The sequence below is a fragment of the Propithecus coquereli genome, unplaced genomic scaffold, assembly GCF_000956105.1.
Source record: "Propithecus coquereli isolate 6110/MARCELLA unplaced genomic scaffold, Pcoq_1.0 Scaffold125, whole genome shotgun sequence".
NCBI classification, from domain to species: domain Eukaryota; kingdom Metazoa; phylum Chordata; class Mammalia; order Primates; family Indriidae; genus Propithecus; species Propithecus coquereli.
The window spans coordinates 8,911,066-8,929,526 of record NW_012136636.1 but is presented as its reverse complement, the minus strand read 5'-3'; the positions used below and the strand labels follow the sequence as shown (position 1 = coordinate 8,929,526).

The window sequence follows — 18,461 nt, the reverse complement described above, 5'->3', positions numbered from 1 at the left end:
GTGAGCCACCGAACCACTCTGTGACACCCACAGAAGCTGTATAGTTCTCCTTGCACGTGAGCATTGTATTAAGAAGCAAGCATTGGGGCTGCTCTGGCGTAAACTCAGACATCAGCTGAGGTGCTGGAGAGGCAGCCCAACTGGGTTCTCACAGCCAAAAGCCCTGCCGGACCCTTTTGCCTCAAATACGCACAGACGCATACATTCAAATTCTTCCTCAGAGACAAAAACACACACCCTGGTCAAAGAGTTTGGGGTAATATACTGAAAGAAGAGAACAGAAGATACAGAATGTGGAAGTTTTCTAGATTGATTACAGTGCCTTTGCATTTAGGTTTTGTCAGATGTGAAGGTCCCTTTAACTTAAGGGTGGTGGATCACGGGCTGTCTCCAACATCTCCCAGCACGTGAAAGAATGAAAACACAGCATCTAACAGTGTCTACTGCAATGAAATGCAAATACCATTGGTTCAAAGTTTGTGGCAGATAAAGGGCTTGTCTCTAGAACATATGAAGAACTCTTAAAGCTCATCTATAAAAAGACAAATAACCCAAATTAAAAATGGGCACAGGATTTGAAGACATTCCTCTAAGGAAGATGTATAAATGGCCAATAAGCACAAGAAAGGATGCTCAACATCCTTAGTAACCAGAGAGATACAAACTGTGATACCAGTTCACACACACGGGATGGCTGTAATAAAAAGAAGGGTAATAACAAGCATCCGCAAGAACGTGGAGAACCTGGAACCCTCAACTACCACTTGTGGGAATATAAAGTGGTGCAGTCACTTTGGAAAACACTTTGCTGGTTCCTCAAAACACTAGAGCAGTTCTACTCCTAGGTATGAGCCCACAAGAATTGAAAATCTATGCCCACCCATAATTATATATTATGACTTGTCCATTAAAAATAAATACCTGAGGGGAAAAAGAAAACCCATGTCCACACAAAACTTTGACACAAATATTCACAGCAGCGTTATTCGTAACAGCCAAAAAGTAGAAGCACCCCAAATGTACATCAACAGCTGAATGGATAAACAAAGGTGGTACATCCACACAATGTAACATTACTCATTAATAAGATGGAATGAAATACTGGCACATGCTAACATGTGGACAAACCCTGAAAACATTTTGCTAAGTGAAAGATGCCAGCCACAAAAGACCACAAAAGAAATATGAGTATGGAATGTCTAGAACAGGCAAATCCACAGGGACAGAAAGTAGATTAGTCCTTGCCAGGGGCTGCGGGAGGAGGGGTGGAGAATGACTGCTCACAGGTGTGGAGTTTCTTCTTGGAGTGATAAAAATTTTCTGGAACTAGATAGTGAGGTTAAGCCACTAAACTGGATAAACAGTGGGAAAAACTGAGACACGCTCTTCTCCATGTCAGACACTGGCTTTATCTGTCAGCACTAGAAAGAAGCAGGATTGCACCTGCGTGAGTCCGACGGGCTGGCAGGTGGTACCGTGATCCAGATCAGAGGGCTGTGAGCATGTTCGGTGGTCAAGGCCACTAGGATACAGAAAGGCCATGCGACTCATTGAAACCAGGAATCATCTCTGGTGGATTCAGGATGTGAAAACCATAGTTTTCTTCTCAAACTCAAAGAGCACCAAACCAGGAACTAGATTCTAAGACCTCTCTTATTTCAACTCAAGTATCAATCTAAAACAGCCACAAAAGTGAATCTCTAGATCTTAATTAAATTTTACATGAACAGCTAAAACAAGCCAGATTCCCTTGCTTTGAATGCAAGCCCATTCACATAGGAAAGATGGCGACTTTCTTCTTTTTTGTCTGTAAAATGTTTACCTGTTTGATAGCTGTGACAGTAATGACGAAGAACAATGGAAGTCCACTCGTGACGGGACTTGTGGGTGTGTCGATGATCAACTGCAGCGAAAAGATAATTGCGAAATTGTTTCATGAGCACAAACCAGTGGCTGCTACAGGTTGGTTTGCCCCAGCCACCATTTAGCCTTTGCTTTCACTTATTTAAAACACTTTGCAGGCACCCCACTTCATCCACTGCTAGAGATAAATTAGACAGGAAATATATCATCCCATTTTACTGACTTTAAAACTGGGGGCAGCTTTCTTTAATTAAGTGGGGTGCTTAAGAAACCACATTTAGCCAGCGGCAGACATGGTCTGGTGCTGCACACACTTGTGTCTGTTCACTCCTCTGCCCTGATGTCTTACTTTAATTACATCATTGGGATAATTTAATGTTGGGGAAATTTTAAAAGTCCTTCAACTGTAGTTTGTATGATTTAGAAAAATTAGATTGCTGTTCTTACAATCCACCTGACATATCACTCCCTAATTCATGCCCTGGCTGGGTTTTTTACTCTTTCTTCCTTCCTTCCTTCCTTAACTTCTTTGGATTTTCTTTGGCACATCCACATGTATTTAGGAACAGTACAAATTAGTGTAACAATGTGTAGCTCGGCTTTGAACTTCTAGATTACAAAGCTCCCATTTCCCCTCCAGTACTGGAAGGAGAGTGGAGAAAGGTGGCCATCACCAACATAAATGCAAAGTGACCTCCTGTGTCTTTTAGCTCCTTGGGGTCTCACAGAACTGACGTACGTTGTCCTTAAGAAAATAAATGAACGAATTGTATTAATAGATGAAGGGCAACAAAATCCTCGCTCTTTTATTATCAAACTGCGTGCAACTACCTGAGAATAAAATGTCACTTACTAGCTTTGAGTTTGATGAGATGCCTTACCTGTACCAGAAATATGATAAGGAAATAAAAGTTGGCTATTCTTCTGAATTGTTCAAACAAGTTCTTGGGTATGAAGTTCCAAAATGTGTACTGCATAAAAGAAAAACAAAAATGTGTCATTTAGATCATATTCTGGTTTGTGCAGCGTTACTCCACCACATACTAAGAAGCACTAGATTTCAAAGTTCAAATGTTTAGCTTTAGATACAAAACTCATAATGCATAATTTAGGGTGTTTGTTGACATTTTATCAATTAGTTGACCACAAAAACAAACTGCTAAAACAAAGTGTTTACTCCAAAACTAGCATACGTACCTTACCCAATTCTGGAGAACTCTAAATAAAATGCAAAGTAATTCAACGACAGTTTTATTATTAAGATGTCTTTCATAAAATATAAACCTGTAATCATTAACTCAAAAAATTAGCATGTTTATTTCATTAATTTCTTCATAATCTGTCCTTTTTGTGACAGTATGACCAGGTGACGACAGCACACTGACATGGAAGTCTCAACCCAGCGTGGAGGCAGCTTCTCTGCAGCCATGTCCTGTATCCTGTGTCCCTGGCCATGCCTGCCAGCCCGAGCCATCCCAGGGAATGGAAGGGAAGGAGAGAGGCGTGTCCCGCCACCACACACTCTCCAGAGTTTTCATTTTGCTTTGGGAGGAGAGTTTTCACTTAACTCTATGTTGAAAACAATGTGCCAGATATCATGAACCTGTAGTGAACACTGAGTTTGAAACGGTTTTTAAAATTCCATTTGACACGCTTTTGCCTTTTAATGAAGACCATCTACTAAAAACTGAAGGAGTGCCCTGCATGGCCTGTGCTGGGGCCCTCCACCATGGGTCTGCCTTTTCAACAGTGCATATTTCAAATTCCCAATGGGAGGAAGGTGTAGGCATTGGCAGAATCCAGATGTGAGCTGTCAAACTCTCATCCCAAGAACTCCTTTAAGGCCAGGATCACAACCGTAAGTTCTTTACAACTTAACATAATAACCAAAGCCTGGTATGGTCCTAAACTATCCAACATATCCTAAATTTGGTTGTTAGCCATTGATTCCATTTCTTTAATTGATGTAGGCCTACTCAGATTATCTTTCTCCTTGTTTGAGTTTTGGTAGATGGTGTCTTTCAAGGAATTGGTCAATTTCATCTAAATTATCAACTTTATGGGCAGAGAGTTGTTCATAATATTCTTTTTTTTTTTAATTTATTTTTTTATTTCAGCATGTTATGGGGGTACAGATGATTAGGTTACGTATGATGCCCTTACCGTCCCTCCCCCCCAAGTCCGAGCTTCAAGTGTGTCCATTCCCCCGGAGGTACGCATCGCACTCATTGTTTGTGCATACACCTGTCCCCTCCTTCCCCCTCCCCCTCCCCCTGCCCAACATCCAATACATGTTATTCTTATATGTGCACTTAAATGTTGATCAGCTAATACCAGTTTGATGGTGAGTACATGTGGTGCTTGTTTTTCCATTCTTGGGATACCTCGCTTAGTGGAATGTGTTCCAGCGCTTTCCAGGAGTATATAAGAGGTGCTATATCACCATTGTTTCTTAAAGCTGAATAGTACTCCATAGTATACATATACCACAGTTTATTAATCCACTCATGTATTGATAGACACTTGGGTTGTTTCCACATCTTTGCAATTGTGAGTTGTGCTGCTATGAACATTCGAGTGCAGGTGTCTTTTTCATAGAGCCACTTTTGCTCTTTTGGGTAGATGCCCGGTAATGGGATTGCTGGGTCAAATGGTAGTTCTACTTGTATCTCTTTAAGGTATCTCCATATTGCTTTCCACAGAGGTTGCACTAGTTTGCAGTCCCACCAGCAGTGTATGAGTGTTCCTACCTCTCCGCATCCACGCCAACATTTATTGTTTTGGGACTTTTTGATAAAGGCCAGTCTCACTAGAGATAGGTGATATCTCATTGTGGTTTTGATTTGCATTTCTCTGATGATTAGAGACGCTGAGCATTTTTTCTACGGCCACACCACCCTGAACACGCCCGATCCCGTCTGACCTCGGAAGCTAAGCAGGGTCGGGCCTGGTCAGTATTTGCATAATATTCTTTTATAATCTTTTTGTTATCCATGTTGTCAGTAGTAATACCCCTCTTTCTTTTCTGATATTAGGAATGTGTAATTTCTCTTTTTCCCTTGTTTAGCCTGGCTAAAGGATCATCAACTTGATTGATCTTTTCAAAGAACCAGCTTTTGATTTCGTTGATTTTCCCTACTGATCTGTTTCCAATTTCATTGATTTCTGCTATAATTTTTTAATTATTTCTTTCCTTCTGCTTACTTTGGATTTAATTGCTTCCCCCCCCACACCAGTTTCCTAAAGTGTAAGTTTAGCTTGTTGATTTTTTATCCTTTGTCTTTTATAACCTATGCATCTAATACTATGAATTTCCCTCTAAGCACTGCTTTTCCTTCATCCCACAAGATTTAGTGAGGTGTATTTTCATTTTTTGTTTAGCTTGAAATATTTTTATATCTCAAGACTTCTTCTTTGATCTATGTGTTATTTATGAGTGTACTGTTTAATCTCCAAATATCTGGGGATTTTTCAGTTACCTTTCTATCACTGATTCATTTCTAATTTAATTCAATTCTAGGCTGAAAGAATACTTCATGTGATTTCTATTCTTTGAAATGTTAAGGTGTATTTTATGACCCAGAATGTCACCTCTCATAGTAAATATCCCCTGAGAGCTTGGAAAGAGTGTGTATTCTGCCATTGTTGGATGGAATATTCTATAAATGTCAATTAGCTCCAACAGCCTGATGGTGAAATTCAGTTCAATTATGTCTGTACTGATTTTCTGTCTGATGGATAGGGGTGATGAAGCCTTCAATGATAACAGTGGATTTTCCTAGTTCTCCTTCTAGTTCTGTCAGTGTTTGCCCCACACATTTTGACTCTCTGTTGTACATACATATTAAGGATTGTCGGGTTGTCCTGGAGAACTGACCCCTTTATTGTTGTGCAATGACCCTCTTCACCCCTGATAACTTTTCTTATTCTTAAGTCTACTTTGACCGAAATTAATATAGCTAATCTTGTGGTCTTTTGGGTAGGATTAGCATGGTATACTATACTGTCTTTTGCTATCATTTACTTTTAATCTAACTGTGTTTTTATATTTAAAATGGCTTTCTTATAGACAACATACAGTTAGGTGGTTTTGTCTGTTTATCCTGATAGTTCCTGTCTTTTAATTGGTATATTTAGACAATTCATATTTAAAGTGATTATTGAGGCTGGGCATTGTGGCTCATGCCTATAATCCCAGAACTTTGGGAGGCTGAGGCAGAAGGATCACTTGAGGCCAGGAATTTGAGACCAGCCTGGGCAACACAGTGAGATCCCATCTCTACAAAAAAGAATAATAAAGTGATTACTGGTATAGCTGGATTAATATTGACCATATATAACTGTTTTCTATTCCTTTCTTTCTATTCTTTCTTTTGTTTCTTCTACTCTTTTCCTGCCTTCTCTGGTTTTAATTGAGCATTTTATATGACTATTTTGTCTTCTCTCTCAGAATATCAATTATACTTCTTTTTAAAAGAGTTACTTAGTGGTTGCCCTAGAGGTTGTGATATACACTTCCAAGTAATCTAAGTCCACTTTCAAATGACACTCCACTTCACATGCAGTATAGATGTCTATGACAGGGAACCCCCAATTCCTCCCTGCCCTGGGACACTGCTGTCACTCATCTCATTTTTCCCCAAGCAATCAATTTTTTCTTAATTTTTAAGAAACATATATTTGATCTTAAATGGGACATAACAACAATGTCAGTTACTTTCCATTAACTTTTAAAAGGAAATAGAAAAGGAATATAAAATTTATTATGTAATCACATCATTTACATCTACTTTTCATGTTTCTGTGATGAACATGGAATGATATTCTTCACATATTTTCACATAATTCCTTGAAATTGTCTTTAAGGCCCCACCCCATGAAACCAACCTTACTTTCTAGCACCCAGGCCAACATATTTTCTATTAATTAACCAAAATATTTCCCCAAATTTCTATAACACATCACTCAGTAACAAAGCTACATTAATGAAAAAAGTTTCTACTCAAAATTCCATCTTTCATTTCAATATTTATAGGTGAAAATTACATGCTACCTAGGATTTCCTTTGAAATAATCCTTGAACTTTTATAAAATTGGATGCATAGGAGACAGGCTGGCCACAGGTTGGGGTGATAAGCAGTAGAGATTTATGATACACTCTCTTTACTTTTATACAGTTTTGACAAGTTTCTGTATTAGGAAGTTTTGATAATATACATGAGATAAGATAAAATAAAACAAATTATCATCTTCTATGAACCTTCCAAACGTGCAAATCAAGTTTTATTAACCCTAGAAGGCTATGCAAGTATCTGGACTTGCTCTACTTGAATGTTACTGCACAGCTTTGGAATTTAAAACCGCTAAGCGGTTACTTTATTTAATCAGGCACCGCTGGCCCTGCTGCAGCTAAGACCATAATGAATGTGGTCAATATGACACTCTATACTCACCATGTTCTACAAAGTTACTAGTGCTGATCATTAGTATCCTCAAACAGAAGGTTATTAACTCCTGATCATGTACAATAAGAAAAGTGAAACCCAATGAAATAATTTAAACTTTCATTACTGATATGTCAGTAATACGTGGACAAAATAAACAAAACCAGCATTTCACTGCACATGTAAGAGCTGGCAAGCCCACAGTGGTGCACTTCTTACACACTGTTCATCTTTGTTAAATCGTAACCATCTAAATATTTGCCTGGATACGTGACCACAACTGAGGTAGTATCAAGTACTATTAATATTAAAACCTCCCACTGTGATACAATCAGTAGAAGTACTTAATCCTGGAAATTCCTGGTATCAAAGCCACAGCCCAGAACCAAGTGGCTTTTCCTTCTACCGGGAAACTGGTAAAAGTGCGTGCACCTCAGCAGCTCCCTGCGCTCAACAGACACTGCGCGGTTTGCTGAATGGTAATACACAATTAATCACCCCTTGCATTTCTCTCACTTGCAAAGGACTTCATGCCTAGTCTACACAGGCTTCCTGTAGTTTTAATCCTGAGCTGAGAACACCTCATCAGTACTTGAGCATCATGTTTCTGTGCCTCCCATTCTTCTGTGTAAGCCAATCCCTGGCTTTGTGTCACCTGCCTGGAGTTAGAATGAGTGCAGCCTCACCTGGTATCTTCAGTCACGTGGCAATGAGACAACCCCTAAGAGAAACACCCTGGGCGGGAGCTGCCTTGCCAGCAACCAGGACATAAGATGAAGCATCTGGAAACTGCCCTGAAGCTTCAGCTATTATTTACCTGAAAAATGGATCCAGCACCACAGGTGCGCATGTGACTGTCCTAAAAACGACCTGGAGACTGGGCACTGGCCTACTTGGATTACAATCAACTTGCACAGAGTTGAGGTTTCTCTTCCATTTATAATTACAAACTGGGAATGGAAAATATGGAAAATTATGCCAAAATTCTGGGTTACTGATGTTAGAAAATGAATGAGCATCAGGACGGGCGATGCTGGGGCTATGGCAGGCTCCCCGACGGCGGGGTCAGATGGTGGTGGCTGAGGACCGGCTCACCCGCTTCCTATAGCCACGGGCACATTACTGTGCCCCAAGCCTCAGTTTCCTCCTGAGTAAGTTGGGAATAGTAAGTGATAGTGGCCTCACAGGGTTGTTTTAGAGCTTAAAGGATGTGATGAACATGGAAGTCACTTATACAAAGGAGTCATCAAGATGCTGTTTCTATCTCCTACTTGGTAGAGGGAATATTCCCCCAACAATAATGAGAAGTAATTCAACTTTGTTGAAGGCACAGAGTGACAGTATAGACTATGCCAATATTTCCTTCTCCAGCCTCCTGAGGGCAAAGCTGGGAACCACGTGGACTTTGTGCCCTGAAGTACAATTCTGTAAGTCAGCTGGCAGCTACCTTTCCTTGGGTTCAGGATCATTTCCTTGGGTCCCAGACGGGGAGCCAAGCCGGCCTGGGGGGTCTGCATGCGGACAGGACGCAGGAAAGGGGTTGTGCTGGGTGGTAATTTCTGGATTTTCCTTCTCCTACCAGACACTGCCCAACGTCTCTCCCTCAAAAAGGAAATGGAGCTCTAATCAGTCACTGATCACCAACAACTGCACTTCTATCAAAGAGATTAGAAGTTTAAAGTAATTACATTGGCATTTTCATACACTTTTCACGTAACAAGTGCTTTCACACCTTTTGATTTAATAAAGTAAACTTGCTGAGTACAGGCTTCTATGACACTTAAAAAGGCTTCACTGTCAGTTTTTTTTTAAAAAGTAAAAACAAAAATTTTCTTAACACAGATACATTACCACACATGTACTTTCCAAAATCAGTTGTAAACTGATATTTAAAAAATTAAATAGTACTTTTCATACATCCTGAGATGTTAAACAAATAATATTAAGAGTTCTCAATTACGTGTTCTAGAATCCCACCTCAGTCCGTCCACGTCTGCACCCCCACCAACCCCACTCCCAGCGTGGAGTCTAAACCCACACCTGTCTGAAGCCTTTCCCTCCTGGGCTTCCTTAGCAAACAGGTTACATCACAGGTAATTTTCCCTTGAAATTACACGTTATCATCCACTTGAAACTGAGATCAAGCCACAGATCCTGGCTGTCTGAAGAATGAAGAGAATTCCACACATACCTCTGAGAGCACAGTCCCTGCGGAAGCTGCGATGAAAGTTGTTCAAGGGCTTTAACCCTGAGCCATCCTCTGCTTGGCTGGGAGGCAGCGAGCCCCGACGCTCTCCTAGAGGCCTGTCGAGCTGACGCTGCTAGTTCCTGGTCTAAAGGAGCCCTCCCAAGGAAACCACTTCTAGGAGTCCCTGGGAGCCCACAATAAACGAGCAAAACCCACCGTGGTGGTGCACGCTTCCTTGGTCTGAGACACAGGGGTGTCTGGGGGCTGGGACTGCAGGGGGCTGTGGAGAAGAAGGGGCCACGGAAGACGGGGCGGGGGCAGGTAGCTCAGAATCATCCTGGGCCACTGTCTGCAGGGATGTCTGGGGAGAAAACTATAGAAATGGTTAACAGGCCCTGAAACGTGAATTAGACAGCAAAGGGCCAGAGTACATAGAGAAATAGCTGCCCTCCATTGCTGCCTCCAAAACCGTGAGGAGGGCTTTTACAGGAAGCATCCCTCAGATTCCTGCCATATCCCACAGGCAAGAATATCCTGACTGCTCTCATCAACCAGCATGTGTATGAAACTTTCCGTACAGACGGGAAGGTCCAGGCACTTGGGACCGTCAGGGTTGAGTTCTGTGCCTGGAGTTTGTGCCGAGGACGAGGTGCCTTCGCACATGCCCTGTGTGGACCAGACGCTGCATCGCACAGCACAGGTTTCCCTCCTGTCCACCTGTGTCCCTGAATCCTGCCCCTACAAGCTCACGTGTGACACACACAAGTGTGAACTAAGGAGGCCTATCTCAGGGGGTACATCATCAGCACCCCCGTGAGTGTGTGTCTGTGTGTGCACGCGCGCGCGTGTGTGTGTATGTGTGTGTGTGTCTTCTCGGGCTCATCTCTTTATGCATCTGAAGGAGAAAGTTCTCTGTTATCTGGAAGCCGTCACTTTTCCCAAGTTCAATGCCAGGAACTAAATTTTCCGCCCTATTCCTAACACCCACTTTTCAGGTCTCTCTAACTGTGTAATACACAGCTTTGCATTTCCTTTTCCAGTCACTGAAGAAAAAACACACCTCATTTAAATCATGGCATTCAATTCACATTTCTTCCTATTTGCATTGGTTGCACCTAATCGACAATCTTAGATTCTTCCATGTTTTATCTTTCAGGGTGGTTTTTGCTGGGGGCAACGAGTACTATTTCTATTTCACACATGAGGAAGCTCCGGCCCGGGGCAGTGAATGACAAGCACATGGCAGAGAGCAAGGAAGTAAGCACGGTGGTAGGACTGAATGTCCTGGACCTCAGACTGCACACTATATCTGTGATTCGATTAAAAGAGAATACAGACAACGTGTTGAGACATCTCCACAGTCTCCAAGTGTCTGGGGATAATCAGAGGGATAAAGACGCCAGACACAGCCTCCGTCCCATGCCCTCGGCTGGGAGCAGCATGGCTCGGGGCTGTGTAGAGTCCCAATGTCCTCCTGGGCAGTATCTTTAGATGCAGAGTAAACACTCAGACCACAATTACCTTGGAGGAGACTATCCTGTTGTCCGGGTATCTCTGCGGGATGTAGGCCTCTGTGCCAGGAGGGGGCTCCCTGTGCCCCACGTAGATGGTCCGGCTGTCTACCCAGTTCTCTTCCCCTGCACACTGCGGAGAGGAGGACGATGTCAGCAGTTGACTCAGAATCTGCACATAACACTCCTACCCAAGGTGTTGCTTTAAATGGTTGCTCCTCTGAACAGAAACCTGCACCTGCTGACTGAGGCCCTCGTTCTGGGCTGTAGGGAGGCCTAGTCCCCAGCTCCATGCCCGGCCACCTGCCCTCTTCAGCCCTGGGGGGCCAGATCCTCAGATGAGCGGTGGGAGCAGGCTGTCTGTGCCCCCACGAGAGGCACAGAGAGGATTCGTGTAAGAACATATTGCACGGCAAAATCTCAGGGCTTCCAAGACAGAAAGGCAGTGATATTGGGGAAGGTCTTTAATGAAAGAAGACAGTTACGTTATGGTACAATATGTAAGAATTATCTAACTGATCAGGTATCTAAACTCAATAAGGCTTCCCAGGAGGAGAGAGGACCTGAGTCTGACTCAGCTTTGTGTTATAGTGCTGTACTCAGAGGCCTCAGGTAAACAACTGTTTTCTTTCAGACACACTCATCTGTGCTGTATGGGGTCAGCACTAAAGTGACAAAGATACTTCAGTGAGTGAAGCAAAATACAACCTCAGAACACATAGCCCTGCCACATGATTCAGGACCCATCTCAGAACACACAGCCCTGGCATGTGGCCCCGGGTCCACTCAGAATACGCGGCCCTAGCATGTGGCTCTGGGTCCCACACCTCAATTCTCCAAAGCTGCAGTCCCCAACCCCGGGGGGGCCGCGGACCGGTAAGGGTCCCTAACCCTGTTAGCAATAGGGCCACACAGCAGGAGGCAAGCAACGGAAGCTTCAGTTGTACTTACAGCTGCTCCTGACCGCTGGCATCACCGCCTGAGCTCCGCCTCCTGTCAGATTAGCGGCGGCATAAGATTCTCATAGGAGCTCAAACCCTACTGTAAACTGCACGTGCAAAGGATTTAGGTTGCGCGCTCCCTATGAGAATCTAATGCCTGGTGATCTGAGGTGGAGCTGAGGCGGTGATGCTAGCGCTGGGGAGTGGCTGCAAGTACAGATTATTGTGAACAGAGACGTTTGACTACACAGTAAGTGTAATGTGCTGAAATCATCCCGAAACCATCCCCCTGCTCCCTGGTCCATGGAAAAATTGTCTTCCATGAAACCTGTCCCTGGTGCCAAAAAGGTTGGGGACTGCTGCCCCAAAGGAACTTGAAGGTGTCAGCTTTTCGGGGGTGTAACACACAGAGCTGGAAAGGAGGCGGAGATTCTCAGCTGGACAAAAGCCAGCGGGTGTAACAGGAAGACAGTGGCGCAGGCTAGAGTCAGAAGCACTGGCCGAGGCTCTAAGCCAGTCGCTAGGCTCAGGCACAGCAGCATCTTGGAAGTTCGTCCTCCCTGGGAGGGGGCAGCACCTCACCCAGCATTGCCAGGAGAAGGGAACAAGGCAATGGGAAGGGTGCACAGCAGGGGCCCAGCCCGACTCCTCCTGCCACCACAGCCCCTGCCGCTTTGAGTTCTCTTGCTTTTTAAAGCCAGATAACCCAGTGACCTAAGCAATCCAGCATTTCTGTGTCTGATACTCCTATATGCATGTCTTACGCTGATCCTTTTTTCAGTGTTGTTCACACCATCCTCTCCTTTGCTCATCTATGATGTCAACCTCATAGGAATGGCAAGTCAGTTCATGCTGTGCCCCAGCACATCTTGCATTAGCTGCAGGGCGTTTGCACATTTCCCTTACAAATTCCAACAGTGAGCATACATTCACCTGTAATCACTTCCATTAGGACCCAGCTTTGCAAAACAGCCGAGGTAAACTAAAGGGAAAAGACGGAATCTGTCCCATAAACCCAACCTGTGTTGTCAGAGGCATTCCTGCAGGGAGCCAGGGACCCTGAGACCCTGCAGACAGGTGTAGACATGGCTGGGTTGCATCTACAGTTAGGGGCCTGGCATGGCAGGTGAGCCATAGGCACTTTCCTCAGCAGGAACTTGTGGTGTAGATCCTCTAAGCCGCCGCTAGCTCTGTGATTAACTGTTGTCTCAGACTCCAGGCAGGTGGCAGCTCGGCCCTGCTCCTCAGCCGTGCCATAGCCCAGTTACCCCAGCCCAGAAAGGCCGGGCCTTCTCCCCAGTGCCTTCTCTGCCGCCTTCCTATTTTGTGGTGAGTCCTGCAGGTATAAGGGACAGTGACTTACAGACCTTCTTAAGAGCCTCATAAATAAATTATGACATACAAAAGCTAAGGAAAGTCCCTGATTTTCCTTTCTTTTCTTGGAACATAGCCAAAATGATGCTTCTCATTCCTATGTCATCCTTCCAGCTCTAAGATTCTGCTTCTTTGTACAGTTGCAATGAAAACAATCCTATGAGCTCTGATTGTATAACTTCTTAGCCAACTAACTTAGCCAGTCTTGAACCCAAGGTTGCCAGACTGTTCACAAACTGGAGCACAGACAAGGTGGGAGTTAGTTACGCTGCAGGGAGCCGCTTCCGAGACAGAATGACATGGGCAGTCATGACTTGGCAAGGCAGGGAAGTGGGACACCAACCTCAGTTCTCGGTGTCCTTCTAGGTACTGCTCAGCAAGCCCTGTGGACTCACCCCACAGAGCCTGAGAGACTGCCGGAGCTTCTCATCACCTACACAAACCCAAAACCAGGCACTCAACTGTCTATTCATCCAGGTTTCCTGAAGAACAATCCAGCGGTCCAACCACAACAAGAAAGCCACCTGGCACGTCCACTTGAAGGCTGCTGTAAACTCCAAGCTGAGGCAAAAATCTGTACAGCGGTGAATGGGGCTGAGCACAAGACACAAAGTTACAAACCAGAACATCCTGAGCTGTTCCCAGAGGGGACATACAAAACTGTACACAAATGTTCACCGTTGCATTACTTAGGGTAGCCAAAGTGCAAGCCTTTCAAACGACCATCAGCTGATGACTGGATGAACGAATCCAGATATTTGCACACAGTGGAGCATTCATCAAAAGGAATGAAGTACTGATAAGTGATAGAACATGGATGCACCTGAAAACATTCTGTAAGTGAAAGAACAACATATACTATGTGGTTCCATTTACACAAAATGTCCAGAATAGGCAAATTCACAGAGATAGTGGTCCCAGGGGGCTGGTGAGTAACCGATAATGGTTCCTTCGGGGTGTGAAAATATTACAGGTTGGAGGGTGGTGATGCTTGCACAACTCTGAATATATTCCAACTTGAACCAATGATTGTCCACTTTAAAAGGGTGAACTTTATGGTATGTGAATTATACTTCAATAAAAATATCATAAATATTTTTTCGAAAATGAAAGGCATAGGCAGTTTGCACACACACATAAGATCATTATTTCTATAATTTCTTATTCTAGGAAAGTAAGAGGTAATGTTTACATCAACAGAGTACATGACTCATCTGTACGACTACCGTATCATTTGCTCTCTTTTCAGCTTGCCTTTGGCTCAACTAGTCAGTAACTTTGCAGCTGCAATTCCAGAAACGGGAGTCAAAGGGGACACGTTGCTGTGAATCACCGAGACTCAACTACCTGAACATCCTTCACGGCTCCTTCTCTCAATTCTGTCTCTGAAGATACTTTTGACATTTGGGATTGATCAAGTGCTGCCTGAAAAACGCAAAATCTTTGTCCTCACACATGGCGCTGTGGCTTTCTGACAGGCACCAAGTGCTTGTGTTTGGTGGTTGAGCAAAAATCCCTCAAGGAGCTGAAACTCCTGAAGCCACAGCACCAGCTGACTGCAGGGCAGTGCTCTCGAGAAGGCACCGGCCCGAGACGCTCAATTTCGCAAGGTCTATGGCGTGATGCCGCCACTGTGTGCTAACGCAGGCAGTGAGAGACGAGTTCCTGCTCTTCTACTCCAAGGCCAGGAGCTGGACTGCTCACCTGCAGGTCATTTGACTGACTTGCTCCCTCTAAATGCAATTTGGCATCACTTCCCACTTGACAGTTATACCAAACCGAGGAATAGCACCAAGGGGGCCTGGATTAGAGCATGAAAACGTCACAAACCACCGACTAGCAAAGTGGTTTAACGGAGTTCAGTGTCATCCAGCACAAATATGCTTTTTTTAATTAGTGACAATACTTGTCCAGGCTGATCATGTGACCCTCTCCACAATTACTAATGAAACTGCTAGAAGGAGCAAATGATAGTTCTAAGGGAATCACAAAGCAGACAGCCCTAAGGACATTGCTTTCCTGCGCTTGATCTTGGTGGACACGTCGAGGGATCAAGCATCTGTCCTGCACTTTGACTAAGCAGCAAAGGGGACCCGAGGAATTGTCAAAAAGGGTGTTGATGGAACTGCCAGTGAGGCATCTGAGGACACAGGTTCATGGCTGCAGGCCCCTGAGAGGAAGAGCACTCTTGGGGACTGGCCAGGGGAGCACATTTGGTTTTCTCTGACTGGTCCCAAGTTGGAAGTGAGGGCAAATTCAGGGAGTCATTCGCTAAGCCCTATGGGTCCTGGCCGAGTGCAGAGGCAGGCGTCAGAGCCCCACGGTCACAAGGGGGCTGGCCATCGTCCCTCTTTGCTAAGGACACTTTCATTCATATTTAGTGGGGCATTATGAAATAATTCCAACATACAGAACACTAGAGTATAGAAATAAATCACCTGGATTTAACAAATGTTCACATTTTTCCATATTTGTACCAGACCAATTTTCTTAAAAACAGAAATAGCCTTAAAATTCACATTTTTAAAGTAAGTCATTTGAAAGTATTTACCTCTTCCCTCTTTTTAAAAATGTGGGCAGCAGGTGAGTAGGAGAGAAAAAAGACCCAGTTACCTAACACTCCTTAGGGGAATGGGCGTCCCTGGATGCATTTTACTCCTGGGCAAATACAAGTCCTAAACTACTAGGCTAAACGCAACTTTGCAGTCAGGAGTGCAGGCCCATTGCCCCCCAAACCTAAGAACACATCAACCAGTGAAAACCATCCCATTTGCACCCCACACCTTATGCACTGGTAGGTGACGCTGAGGTGGTCAGAAAACTGCCCTTGGGGGAGGGCTCGGCCCCTGTGCACATGGTGCCCAGCCATGTGTCCTCTTCCTACCACCGACAACTGTTTGGCAGGTCAATGTCCTGTAGACATGGGGGCCGTGCTGCCGGGGGAAGCCCCTCTGCTTCTCTCCCGCAGAGGAAACCCCAGCTCTCCACCAATCTGCATGTGCATGTCAACATGCCTTTACACGATATAAATTTGTGCTTTTTTTCACTTTTCCTTTGAGTCAGTTATAACACCTGGTTATCTCATTATAAGTAAAATAAAATCTTAAACAGATATTCACTTTTATATCTGCATGAGAGTCCTGGTTTTACCTTTATGAACATTATCTTTTAATGGGGGAATATTCCACCGTTTGGACCCCTGACATTAAATGAAGATGGCGCACAGTCCTGCGATTTGAATGACCAGATTTGTGCTTTGCCTGAGGCAGCCTCAGACTCCCAGGGCAGCCCAAATAGGCAGGACTGTGAATGTTCCAGAACACGGCAACTATAAACCACTCCAACAGCTCATTTATGTTGCCATACCAAAGAAACTGTAAGAAAAAAAACAGAATTCCACTTGTAATCTTCCTGCAAACCTCGATCACTTTCCTCCCTCACTTTGCTAGGTTTTCTGTCCTCAAGGCCTGTTCAGTGCCGGTTCCCGAGATGCTGCTCTCCTCGCAGCTGCTGGGACCCACGCAAGCTCAGGGATCTCAACACCGGGGCAGACCTTCTGCAACAGAGTAGTTGTCTCTCCTCCCGCAGATATGGAAGCATAAAATTGAGAGTGGGGAATATGTAACAGAGGGAATGGCCTGAAAAACACCAGCAAAAATATTTTCTGTCTCTTTAAAACTTTCCCCACTCTTTTGGGGAACTGCAACCTAGCCTGCACCTCTGCCTTGAGCAGGGAAAATGTCTTTTGTTCTTTGTGTTACAGGAGATAGCTCAGCCAGGCCTCGGTGCCAGCCTCCCAGGTAGGCCCAGGTGGGAGGAGGTTACAGGCTTTGCCTTTGGCAGAGATGGGATGATTAGAATCATTAACACAGTAGCCTAGAACTGAGGGCCTTCCCTTCAAAAAGCTCTGTATTTCTGCTTATGCTCAGGAAATTTGGATTTTGAGACCATAGAGTCTGCCATTTTTACTGTTTTGCCAGCAAAGTAATAAACTTCTCTTTCCTTCTCCTCAAACCACTTGTTTCTGCTCTTGTGATGCGGCCTCGGGGACCAGAGCCGAGCTTTCGGTAACACTTCCCCAGCAAAGCACGACTTGGCTTCTCTTCTCACCACGCACGACAGTAAGGGATGATAGAGCTGCTCTGCCCCTCAGGAGGCGAACGCCTCTGTCCTGCAGATGCTGCAAACCGGCGTCTACACTGTGCTGCCGGCGTCAACACCTTCATCGTCCCTCGGCTGCTGCCCACGTGCAGTGCGTGTCGGCCCTCACGGGTTCCGGGCAGTTCCAGCGACAGCCTGGTCAGCGTTTGAGAAGGTGGATTTCATCAGACTGAGGGCACGCCAGGCCCTCAAAGGAAAGATGTGAGCGAAGCTCTAAAATGCAAACTTGAATCGACACTGTCCCAATGCTAGACCAGGGATGGCAGCATCTACCACAGGGCCTGCTGGGCTCTATTTAATCAGCCTGGACGACAGAAACAGGCAATTTCTCACAGGCTCTTTCTTGTTGTGGAAGAATATACAGATTACCATCCGCTTTCCTCTGGCAGCCCCAAACTTCAAGTCCACACAAAACCCAAGTATTCACAACACCTCTAAGCGGCTAAGAATCGCCCAAGCGGGACGCCTAGTGCACAGGAGCCCATGCGATCTCTTCAGCTCCATGGACAGCTAATAAATGCGACCCCCTCCAACACACACCTCTTATTCTGGAAAAGAATCATGGACAGGAAATAATTCTAATAGAATAAATGCAGATCCTGATTCATGACATGTCAGACTTGCTTCTCCTGTCAATTAAATTACAGGGCTGGAAGGGGCCTTTTTGGAATGCGTCATGCCATAAATTAGCATGAATAATACAATAATAACATTAAATGACAACATACCCACTAATAATGAGCTTTTCTGTCTTCGTATTAAATAACAACCCTTTGCGGTATGTTCTGTTAAGCGCACTAAAAGAACGAAAACCTCAAAGCTATGGGACTAGCCCAGGAGTACGTAACACGCAAGCCAAGAACCTGCCTTGAAGTTTATAGACGGATAAACTGATCACACCACATGTTGTTAGATCTCTAAATTCAGAGTAAGCAAAGAGTCCTCTGGACAGTTCACTTGGGTCTCCTTGGATTTCTAA

General features: G+C 44.5%; 1 protein-coding gene across 1 annotated transcript in view; it reads right to left on the bottom strand.

The window, feature by feature from the left end:
• Positions 1-18,461, bottom strand: part of ATP11A (ATPase, class VI, type 11A) — an 88,202-nt gene that overhangs the window by 56,636 nt on the left and 13,105 nt on the right. Inside the window, exons 2-4 of the mRNA XM_012637928.1 lie at positions 11,017-11,139; positions 2,745-2,834; positions 1,823-1,903 (exon numbers count right to left, since the gene is read on the bottom strand). Coding sequence (XP_012493382.1) covers positions 1,823-1,903; positions 2,745-2,834; positions 11,017-11,139 — 294 coding nt within the window. The remainder of the gene's footprint in view (positions 1-1,822; positions 1,904-2,744; positions 2,835-11,016; positions 11,140-18,461) is intronic.